General features: G+C 35.1%; 1 protein-coding gene and 1 long non-coding RNA gene across 3 annotated transcripts in view; one reads left to right on the top strand and one right to left on the bottom strand.

The window, feature by feature from the left end:
• The window catches only part of LOC149034136 (uncharacterized), a 3,241-nt gene extending 2,386 nt beyond the window's left edge, over positions 1-855 (bottom strand). Inside the window, exon 1 of the long non-coding RNA XR_016182836.1 lies at positions 673-855. This is a non-coding gene — a long non-coding RNA (uncharacterized LOC149034136). The remainder of the gene's footprint in view (positions 1-672) is intronic.
• A 664-nt stretch (positions 856-1,519) lies between these two features.
• LOC113667656 (uncharacterized) lies at positions 1,520-11,447 on the top strand. 2 transcript variants are annotated; one of them, XM_089193480.1, is made up of 8 exons: positions 1,526-1,984; positions 2,908-3,019; positions 3,636-3,757; positions 5,933-6,047; positions 7,746-7,800; positions 8,693-8,722; positions 9,667-9,696; positions 10,279-11,447. In XM_089193480.1, the coding sequence occupies exons 1-8, from the start codon at positions 1,800-1,802 to the stop codon at positions 10,416-10,418; spliced, it is 789 nt and encodes a 262-aa protein (XP_089049606.1). In that variant the 5' UTR covers positions 1,526-1,799; the 3' UTR covers positions 10,419-11,447. The 2 variants fall into 2 exon arrangements, with proteins under 2 accessions (XP_089049605.1, XP_089049606.1); XM_089193479.1 differs by lacking the exon at positions 8,693-8,722 and having other exon boundaries at positions 1,520-1,984.
• Positions 11,448-11,505: the final 58 nt, after the last annotated feature.

Genomic DNA, 11,505 nt, shown 5'->3' with positions numbered 1-11,505 from the left:
AGAAAATGCTCCAAGAATAAGTTAATTTTTATTGCTGCTATGGTTGTACAATGGATGTGAAAAAACCCACAACATGCAGAACACAAATAGATTTTGCTCTGCTAATTGCAAAAATAATAATAAAAACAATAATAATAAGATGTCGTTATTTTTGTCACAAATGCTTTTTTGTGTAACTCTCACTGGCTTTAAGACATTGCCAAGATATGAGAGGTGAGACTGAGAAATGAAGCATAACGTGGACATACAGCCAGGCTGCTAAGCGAGGTTGAAAATAGCGGAAAGAGGAAATGCGGTCTGAGCTTCATTACTTCCATATGTAGTGTTTTAAAAAAGGGCATTTTGAAAATACCAGTCTGCGAGACTATTATGATAGCATAACACACTATAAGTGTGACATAGTGTATCTAATTCCCTAACAAACGTGTCTTGAAATCCCTTCCAAGGTATGTTCCCCTCTAAGCATTACTCTCTGATCTTAAAAGTTGACACAGTTCGATCTTAATGCTCCAGGCGGATATTCCTGAGTATTTTGAAACACTGAACCTGAGCTACTATATGATTCACCGGTACGATTATAGGCAAGATCGTAAACAGCTCCCTAACGCTTATGGCAAGTTACTAAGACTTCATCCGTTATCAACGTACTAAATAGTTTTATAAATAAATTACCTTTTCACTCAAATCTTGAAAGTCGTCCATGTAAATAGCTTGAAGAGCTTGACGTTCCATTTCAAATGCATCAATATCCTGTACAGCAGAGATTTTTTCCGATACAAACTCCTCAAAAGTTCAATATCAATAGAGTTAAATTTTCTTTAGAGAATATATACGCAGATGTGCGATTGCGACTAGGGACAGCGCCTCACCCAAGCCGGAAATGATCTAAGACAGAAAAATGATCTCGTACCGAAATAAAAGTGCCAGCTTAATTTTTGACTGTTTTTTTTTTCTTTTCTTTTCAAAAAAAAAAACTCTATGTCAGCTCAGAGAGTGGTATCACACAATCAGATCGCAGTATTAGGGTATGTATCTCGCACCACTTAGATTGTTGTATTTTGACAACTTGCACGAATAAATTTTGACGAGTTGACGCGCGATTCGGAGAGAGAGAGCGATCACCAACACCATTTTGAGTGAGGAATGCAGGTTTCTCTGTGTTTTTAACGTGAATTTTATAGCGCTTTTTGGGAATCAGGCGATAATGCTGGACAGATGAAAAATCTGACAGATGCTTGTTTTGTCACGCACAGCAGACGCCAGTGCGGTCGTGTTGTTGACAGGGGCAAATATCCAGATTTCGTACTGTGCGGTATTTTGACCACAACTCCCGATTTCCGTCGCCTAAAAAGACGAATCTGTAGAGACATATTCTGTTTGATACTTCTCATTTCCTGTTTTCCATTCCAGCTTCAAAATTTACCCCTGGTTTAAGCCCTTACAAAGCAATATTACAACAACTAACAACCGATAGTACGCAAACTTTCTCAACCACATTACATTCGATCCGAAAGGATCTGGTTACGAGTTTAATTTTGAGCATGATAGAAGCGTGTCTTCTGAGGAAAAATGTTTATTTTTGGATTACTTTCGTTTCGCAAATTTTTAACATAGTGCGTTTTGTTTTTTCTTTTTCATAATTTTTTTTGCCCTCATGATTGGCCATTTATGGTAATATTCAGGCGGTTAATTCACGTGAGACGTAACCCCAGATATACCTCCATTACAACGTAATCAGCAATTTCACATCTCAATATCTCCAGTGTGCAAGGTCGGATATTTAAAAATGTACATTGAGAATGGCAGATTCATGTCAAGTCCTAGCTATTTGTATGTTACTGGTGGCAATCAGCTGTGTTTCGCGCGCGCGTGATTGCATCCCTGTGCACGGATATGAGAGTTGCGCGTGCTATTTTCCAGCAGTTAATGACACAAGGGAATATGTCAACCTTCTACCATTGAAGACAAATTCGTCTTCTCCAAGGTATGTCTTGTGCTCGTTGTGTAAAGTTGGGATTCACTTTTCCTTACTGAAACACTTCAGAACACCTTTGTTTACGTGAACTTTCGAAGAAACTTCGCAACTTGTGGCAACGTAGATCAGATTGTTGCGCCAAGAGGCACAATTTCTCACGTCGTTGCCTAAAATTTTTGCAGCTTCTTTTCTAGATTTAATCTTATTGATTGAAGCTCTCTCTGGAGAATCATTTCTCAACTGAAAGTATTGTAAGCGAACTGTGCGCAAGGTTTATGCACAGCCCCAAATTTTATTATGCACGCAATTCTTGGAAAACAATAGCGACAACGGGAGAGTGATTGCGACTCTCTTGAAATCTTATAGAATTGAATAAACTTATTTCTAGATAGTACAAGCTTTTTCTCCAACATCAGCCGTTCTTTGCGAAGAAGAATGAACTTGACATAATAGAAATAAATGATGCCGATTGCTAGGGAATTATCACTGCTCGTGTTAATTAACTCAACCAACGGAGTAGTAATCAATTATTTAAATTCTACAACTATGGTACTTAATTGAGTTTTTGTTGGTGATGCGTTATTGACCAAGCGTGAGATCTGGTCGCTGGAACGGTTACATCAGTGAGGATGTACAATTGTTAGAGCAGCATTTGCATAAATTCGCGACTTGCCTTTACTTGCAAGTCAAACACTGTTTGTAAGTCATAATTAGCCATCTGTGACCAATAGGCTTAGTCAATACAGTAATTATTGTGTCGTCAAAATATTTAAAGAAGAAACTTTGATCTTAAAAATGGGAAATACCGAGCAGTAGTGTACTGAAAGTGGAAGTAGTCTATCATTTACTATGCTGTAAATTCGATTAAAAGGTCCTGAGGTCAAGTGATTGTAATTCGCAGTGGTTAATAATTTGTAACGAACGTTTTGTAGGTTTACAAGTAAGACCGAGAACAATTGGTACATATCTTACAGTCCATGTGCTGAATTCAGTGAGTTTGTTGGGGAAAACAGTACCAGCACCGTCTCTTGTTCTAAGACTTCGGTGGGTATCTATTGGCTTCTGAGATCTAAGGATTACATACCTTGTAATAGATGAGAGTGCATGTTCACTTGTCTGGAGATTGGAAGGGATTAAGATCCAACAAGTCGTGCATGTAATAAAAAGCAAATGGGAAGAGTGATCAATCCTTATCATTTCATTACTGTAATTATAAATCCTTCAAAAAATCCAAAGTGAATTGCTATTTATGGCAAGTAAACAATAGTAAGTGCAGTCTGTTGCTTCCAGGCAGCAGTGGGTTAACCAGTGCAAAATTAATTGGTTTTTTGATGGATCAGAGTGCAATAAACACATATATTATATATCTCCATTAGTACATGCACTATGATTGGTCAATTTTGTGGACCACATTTCACTGCGCAACCTGCTAAATTCAAAAAGTAGAAAGTTTGAATTGAAGTCTTCGGCCTGCATTTGAACTCAGAGATGTAATATGTTGTAAATATCTTACTAACCCAGTTTTCTCAGTCCAACTGTGAGTTACGGAACCTCCTTATTTCCGCTCCAATTTATAGCCCGGTCATTGTGAGCTCAATTAGTAAGAGTTATGAATGCTTTTTTTTGTACATACACTTATTGATCTCAAACTGTATACTAGGTTGCCAGATGGACTAACTTATCCGCTCACCAGTGTGATAGTTTGGGTGATGAAGCCAGTGGAAAATTTGAAATGGATGTTCATAATGAGTTTGTCCAATCAAATCTTACCCTTAAATTTCAGTGAGTGCTTTTAACTTATCTGATAAACAAGAATTAAATCAAGATTAGCCACTAAAAGAGTGCATATAGGTGCTAATATTAGGTAGCTATTTGGAAAAAAACCTCAGCACTGAAACTTATTATTATTATTGTTATTATTATTCATGATCCAATAACATTGTTATTAATTTTTGCTTTGTTCTGCTATGCATGCCTTTTCTTCTAGCATCTGTAATCATCCATGAATTATTTAAAACAATCTTTGGAATCCATGATATTTTATATATGAATTACGGTCAACTCGCCGACGGACCAACTCGCCGACGCTAACTCGCCGACGTATAAAATCGAGTAGAGACGTCGGCGACTTGGTCCTAAATCCAATACAACTTATTAGAAGTTAAACATACAGAAAAGTAAACGATATGTTGTAAAAAAACACTGGCGAACATTGGTGAACATCAAACAGAAGCTTAAACATTGGCGAACATTGGTGAACATCACCAATGACTATAACAACTTAAGACGCGAACGAGTTATTGTGCGACAACAACACCGTAAAGACTCATCATGTCAATCGCTCAGATTTTTTAAAGAAAACTTGGCTTTCTAGACAAGATCTTTAGTAAAAAGCAACTCTTTTTGTTTGCAACAAAGTTTATAAGGATCTCAAGGCGAATAAAGCAAGATAAACATCACCAATGACCCTAACAGCTTCAGACGCGAACGAGATAATTATTGTGTGACAACAACACTGTAAAGACTCATCGTGACAATCGATCAGATTTTTTAACAAAACTTGGCTTTCTAGACAAAATCTTCAGTAAAAAGCAATCCTTTTTATTTGCAACAAAGTTTATAAGGATCTCAAGGCGAAAAAAGTAAAGTAAACATCGCCAATGACTATAACAGCTTAAGACGCGAACGAGTTATTGTGCGACAACAACACCGTAAAGACTCATCATGTCAATCGCTCAGATTTTTTAAAGAAAACTTGGCTTTCTAGGCAAGATATTTAGTAAAAAGCAACTCTTTTTGTTTGCAACAAAGTTTATAAGGATCTCAATACGAATAACGCAAGATAAACATCACCAATGACTCTAACAGCTTCAGACGCGAACGAGTTATCGGGACTGTGACAACAACACTGTAAAGACTCATCATGATAATCGGTCAGATTTTTTTAAGAAAACTTGGCTTTCTAGACAAAATATTCAGTAAAAAGCAATTCTTTTTATTTGCAACAAAGTTTATAAGGATCTCAAGGCGAATAAAGCAAAGTAAACATCGCCAATGACTATATCCGCTTTAGACGCGAACGAGTTATAATTATCTCGTTCGCGTCTGAAGCGGATAAAGTCATTGGCGATGTTTACTTTGCTTTTTTCGCCTTGAGATCCTTATAAACTTTGTTGCATATAAAAATCTGAGCGATTGACATGATGAGTCTTTACAGTGTTGTTGTCACACAACTCATTCGCGTCTACAGCCAATTTTGTTCATTGGCGATGTTTACTTCGCTTTATTCGCCTTGAGATCCTTATAAACTTTGTTGCAAATAAAAATAATTGCTTTTTACTAAAGATCTTGTCTAGAAAGCCAAGTTTTCTTTAAAAAATCTGAGCGATTGACATGATGAGTCTTTACGGTGTTGTTGTCGCACAATAACTCGTTCGCGTCTTAAGTTGTTATAGTCATTGGTGATGTTCACCAATCTCACCAATGTTTATGCTTCTGTTTGATGTCCGCCAATGTTCACCAGTGTTTTTTTACTGAATATCGTTTACTTTTCTGTATGTTTAACTCCTAATAAGTTGTATTGGATTTAGGACCAACTCGCCGACGTCTCTACTCGATTTTATACGTCGGCGAGTTGGCGTCGGCGAGTTGGTCCGTCGGCGAGTTGACTGGATACCTTATATATAGATGTGGAAATTCTAGTTTTTGTTCAACCTAAAATGTTTATTTCATTGTTACATTGCTGTCTTTGTCATCATTATTTTTCACCATTGTAATAATGATTGTAATTCTCATGGTCATGATTATTTTTGTCATCATCATTACTGCTTGCAGCATCAATATTGTTATTTCCATCAGTAATATTATTACCATTATCATCATTATAATTATTATGGATTTTAACCAGGTTACTACTTGCCTCAAAGTGTTGAATTATCTTCCTTTTTTGTGTTACAGGAATTCCAAAAGTAAACATAGGGCTGTGATTTCATTAATCTGCAATCAATCTTTACCACAAAATGAGGCGGTCTTTGAATATGTTGGCACCATAAATGTTCCAATGGATACATATGTAAGTACACATCAGTGGATACATCGGCTAAAAATGTCAAACATTTCAGGAGTTCATATTTTCTTTACCTAACCACTTTTTAAAGTAGGACTTATTTTACATAACAAGCAGGACCCAGTTGTTTGTAGGCAGACTAGCACTAACCCAAGGTTAAATGTTAATCTGGGTTTTTTTTATTCCATTATTCAAATGCCTTTTTGGGATAATTTCTTGCATTCTTTTTAGAGCATGAAATAGTCTTATTCTAGACAAAAAGAATTTGACTGAATTTTGTTTTAAAGAGTCTCCTTAGGGTTTTTTCTCAATGATGATGTGCACGCCAGCGGTATGTTTTTTCTAGAAAATTTTTATGTTTTTGCATTTCAAGGTCACTAAAACCATCAAAAGGCAATGATCAGAGTTCAGACTTTTGTTTGCTTTAGTAAATATTGTAAAAATTATTTGCTTTATGAGCTTAAAGGTTCTATGAAGGGAGGTACTCACCAGTGATAATTGCTTTGCCTTAGATTTTCTCCAATTTGCTTCTCTGAAATGTCTCTCAAAATTTTCATAATTTGAAATGTGATAAATCTTACTCAAAATATCCTTACTTTCTCTGTTGCATATAATATTACACAATGGAATAGAACTTCACCAAGATCGGTATCTGAGCATGTTTAGAATTTCAAATCTGTCGCCTTTTGGTAATCTTTTCCCTCTATGTTTTCTTTTCGGTTGGCCTCTTTTTCAGGCATAGAAGGCCTATGAATGTTACAGGTGCAATTGCTGGAAACCCTAGATTCCATCACGTAAAAACTATATTGTGTAAAACTGTCTTAAACGCACCTTTTCAGATAACAATAGCACGATCGTAGCAAGCCACCATGTTTGTTTTGCTGACAATTTTAGAGCTTGTGCTTAATTTTCATACCCAGATCTCATGCGGCCAAAAAACCCTATGGAGCCTTGTTAAAGCTATCAGATCTGAAATCAGATTTCACACTAACCCTGGATTATCTTAACCAGCTTTAAAAAACCTTGCCCTGAGCTATACACACCTTTTGAGTAGTACTGACTTTTGATCTATTTGGAGGATGAAAAGATCACCACTAAGAACAATTTTCCTTCTTAAATTGTTGCATAAAACAAATAAGTTCCATGTTGCTTCCTGCCTGTTCCGCAACAACATGTTTGACACAACTGACTTAAAGTAACAATCTTTAGTTCGTACTACATTTTTATGTCATCTGTGATCTATTACTGAACAAACCCATGTCAACATGTAATGTATTTGTTAACTTTAATACATTACAGATCTTGCAGTGTTCATTGTGAATATTCAGGCAGGCAAAAATACTATAACACTAAAATCAATTACCAGTATTAGATATTTGGAGTGTTGTACGAAAAGGCAGGGCCAAGAACTCAAACTTGCAGGCACTGAGATTGGCAGACAGTTAGATAATGAAAGGGAAAATACAATTTGGACTTTGTGTATGTTTTCAGGAGAAAGAGTGAATTAAGACTGAGTTGAACTGAGAATGTGTTTTAGAGTAATTTTATTTTGGGTATCATTTGACAAAATTGAGCTTGCCTACACTGAATAACTTTAAAAAATCAAAACTGAAAATAAGCAATGTAGAAGAAAAAACAATTTATTTTGATTTACAGTGTATCTGTACCATATGTTCAAATACTGTTCTTTATATCTTCAAACAGTATTTATCATTGACCAGTGCTTGCTGTTGTCAAGGAAAATGTGGAATTCCTCCTGGTAAGAGTTATTGCAATAGCCTATTCCTATTCCTTTTTGTTTGTTGTTGTTGTTGTTGTTTTAATTTTGGAGGGGAGTAGGGAAGTGAATACAATTTCTCAGTCCACCCACCTCCCATCCTCTGATATTATCACCTACAGTAATTAATATTAAGCTATTTACTTATTGGTACCAAAAAGTGATAATGATGATGATGGCAGTAATAATTTCTACTAATACTGTAGAAAATGTTGTTGTTTATTGTGGCTTAATGTACTGTTGATAAATGAACACATAAACACATTTAATCACTTGTCTCAAATTGTAGAGTCAGGCTATCAGTTCTAATGATAGCAATAATAATAGAATTGATAATAATGATATGTAAATGATAGAAATAATAATGATGTTAATGATGGAAGTAATATAATTGTAATTATAATGATAGTGATAATAATAGTAGTGGTATTTAAAAAATGAATAATTTAATAATTTTGCAGCTCCATACCTGCAATATACAATATGATTACAAATCTGAAATTTTTGATGTTTGCTTAGTAAAGAAGGGTTGAAAGTTCTGTAAGAGTGTAGAATATGGGCCCCATTACCTTAAACCATTTGTGGGGTCCCCTAAGGTAAATGATGAAAGGGTAATTTTTCTACTGTGTCTTGATCAACTGTTAAATTTCCTGAAACAGTTCCCACTTTAATGATACACTGCTGACTTGAAGATGATATGTAAATGATATAAATAATTATGATGATAATGACGGAAATAATATAATTATAATAATAGTGATAGTGGTAATAATAGTAGTGGTAACAATAAGAAGTTGTTGCTTAATTAAGTAATTTCCTTCTCACATCTAATAGTCAATCAGGGAATAAAAGCGATGATTCATTTTTTCCATAGAAATCCTCTACACAGCAAAAACGCCCCCAGGTAAGCTATTTGTAACTTTCTCATGTTTTCCCTTGGTGGTACCACTTTATGCGTCCCAATGTCTAATGCAATCCTCATTTTCATTCTGTGTATTTGAATTTGCGATGCATAGTTTTGGAGGGGAGTAGGGAAGTGAGTACAATTTCTCAGTCCACCCACCTCCCATCCTCTGATATTATCACCTACAGTAATTAATATTAAGCTATTTATTTATTAGTACCAAAAAGTGATAATAATGATGATGGCAGTAATAATTTCTACTAATACTGTAGAAAATGTTGTTGTTTATTGTGGCTTAATGTACTGTTGATAAATGAACACATGAACACATTTAATCACTTGTCTCAAATTGTAGAGTCAGGCTATCAGTTCTAATGATAGCAACAATAATAGTAATGATAAGGATGATATGTAAATGATATAAATAATAATGATGAATTAATGATGGAAGTAATATAATTGTAATTATAATGATAGTGATAATAATAGTAGTGGTATTTAAAAAATTAATGATTGAATAATTTTGCAGCTCCATGTCTGCAATATACAATATGATTACAAATCTGAATTTTTGTTGTTTGCTGAGTAAAAAAGGGTTGAAAGTTCCGCAAGAGTGTAGAATATGGGCCTCAGTACCTTAAACCATTTGTTGGGTCCCCTAAGGTAAATGATTAAAGAGTGATTTTCTACTGTTTCTTGCTCAACTGCTAAATTTTCTGAAACAGTTCCCACTTTGACTGTGATACACTGCTGACTTGAAGATGACATGTAAATGATATAATTAATTATGATGATAATGACGGAAATAATATAATTATAATAATAGTGATAGTGGTAATTATAGTAGTGGTAACAATAAGAAGTTGTTGCTTAATTAACTAATTTCCGTCTCACATCTAATAGTCAATCAGGGAATAATAGTGATGATTCATTTTTTTCCATAGAAATCCCTTACACAGCAAAAACACCCACAGGTAAGCTATTCGTAACTTTCTCACGTTTACCCTAAGTGGTACTAATTAATACGTCCCAATGTCTAATGCAATCCTCATTTTTATTTTGTGTATTTGAATTTGTGATCCATAATTTGCTTATTCTCAGTGTGAAAAACACGAAGTTCCAAAACTATGGTTTGGTGGCATATTCGGACAAATATGTGGTGTAAATTTCTCATAAATCCTCATGTTTTCTCAGTAAGTGACCCATGTTATTTTGCGATAACTACTCAGGATTTTTTGAAGAAAATTTCGATTTGTTAGAGTTACTCTCTAAAATTTCAATGTGGAGTGCTTTGTCTAGGAAGAGATGAAAAAAAGTAATGTGGTTTCTAGACCGTAAGTCTTCTGAAACACGGATAGCATCTCACATTTTCCGCATACATTATCCAACAAGCTTATGTTGGGAAAAGACAAACTTATGAGCTGGAGCTGCTCATTCTGATGTAAGACTAGATTCTCGTAACTTACTTATAAGGAAATATTAAGTAGTTAGAGGGGAGAATCATTGATTAGATCTGGTGAGTTTGATGGCTAACTGTGGTTTCTCCATCATCACAGGCTCGTCGTCTAAGTCTGGAGGCCTTAAAAGTTGGGAAATAGCTGTGATAACGATTGGAGGTGTCCTTTTGTTGGTCTTGATGGGGGGCATGGAGGGATGCATTCAGGGCCCTGTCAGAAACCGGAAGACCGCATGTTAGTATACGAACAAAAACTGGACAACAAAAGATTTTGAGGGCAGCAATCGAAGGAAAAAAGTCAAGGACAGGCACAGCCAGGAGGAGCAAAAAAAAAAAAAAAAGTAGAAGAAGGTCGGATAACCCACTATTTTTGCAATGTTTAGTAGAGCGGCTTGCAGTATTTCTTAGTTTTTTCCCATGAATTGAATCATTTTGCAGCTCCATGCCTGCAATATACAATACGATTACAAATCTGTAATTTATGTTGTTTGCTGAGAAAAGAAGGATCGATAGTTCTGTAAGAATGTAGAATATGGGCACCAGTACCTTAAACCATTCGTGAGTCACCTAGGGTAAATGATTGAAGAGTGATTTTTCTACTATAATAAAATATGTGCTTATCGTTCATCGTGGTGTAAGTTAGGATATTAACTTTGTTCGTTTGTCTCACGATAGAGTCACGAATGATGTAGATCGCGGCGTTTCGACTGCAATACTGCTAGTCTACTGTTTCTTGATCAACTGTTGAAACTTCTGAAACAATACCTACTTTGACGTGCACTGCTGATTTTTAAAAACAACACATGCTAGCTAAATATATATATATATATATATATATATATATATATATATATTTTAAACTAATCTTGAATGAATTAGATATTTCACTTTGCTTCGTTAAAGAAAAGTGACTCAAGTGAAAAAAGCCGCCCCGAGAATATTAGACGGTTTTTTAGTCTCGTATTTCTAGTCTCTTGCACCAGCTGTGCAGGTTGTTATGTGTAATTTTAATTTTTGATTAGATTTGTTTTCTTAATTTTAGTGCTTAAGATCAAATGGTTTGATTTGATTTCTCTTGCATTAATCTCAGCGTCACGATCGTTTTTCTCCAAACATAGATGAGCGTAAACTCTAGCAGCTTCCTGTGTGCTTTACAGCAGAACAGAGCACAATCAAGGCTTTTCCATTTGTTAAACATAAAAACATGGCCAAATCGAGTGTATTAGCCGAAAGCCAATTAAAAGGCATTTTTGAAATGAAGTTAGCTAACTATGAGCGTTATTGTATACAATTTCAAAAGTACGACCATATTTTTGATGGTTAGTGT

Source organism: Pocillopora damicornis, chromosome 14, assembly GCF_964200805.1.
Source record: "Pocillopora damicornis chromosome 14, jaPocDami1.2, whole genome shotgun sequence".
Lineage (NCBI taxonomy): Eukaryota > Metazoa > Cnidaria > Anthozoa > Scleractinia > Pocilloporidae > Pocillopora > Pocillopora damicornis.
The sequence above is the reverse complement of the archived record's forward strand: the minus strand, read 5'-3'. Positions and strand labels throughout refer to the sequence as shown.

Bases quoted from the DNA above. Each gene is read 5' to 3' on its own strand.
- LOC113667656 (XM_089193480.1), top strand. From the start codon at position 1,800: ATGGCAGATTCATGTCAAGTCCTAGCTATTTGTATGTTACTGGTGGCA. The intron at 6,048-7,745 runs GTAAGTACACAT...ATCTTCAAACAG, and splicing joins ATGTTCCAATGGATACATAT to TATTTATCATTGACCAGTGC. The intron at 8,723-9,666 runs GTAAGCTATTTG...TTTTTTCCATAG, and splicing joins CACAGCAAAAACGCCCCCAG to AAATCCCTTACACAGCAAAA.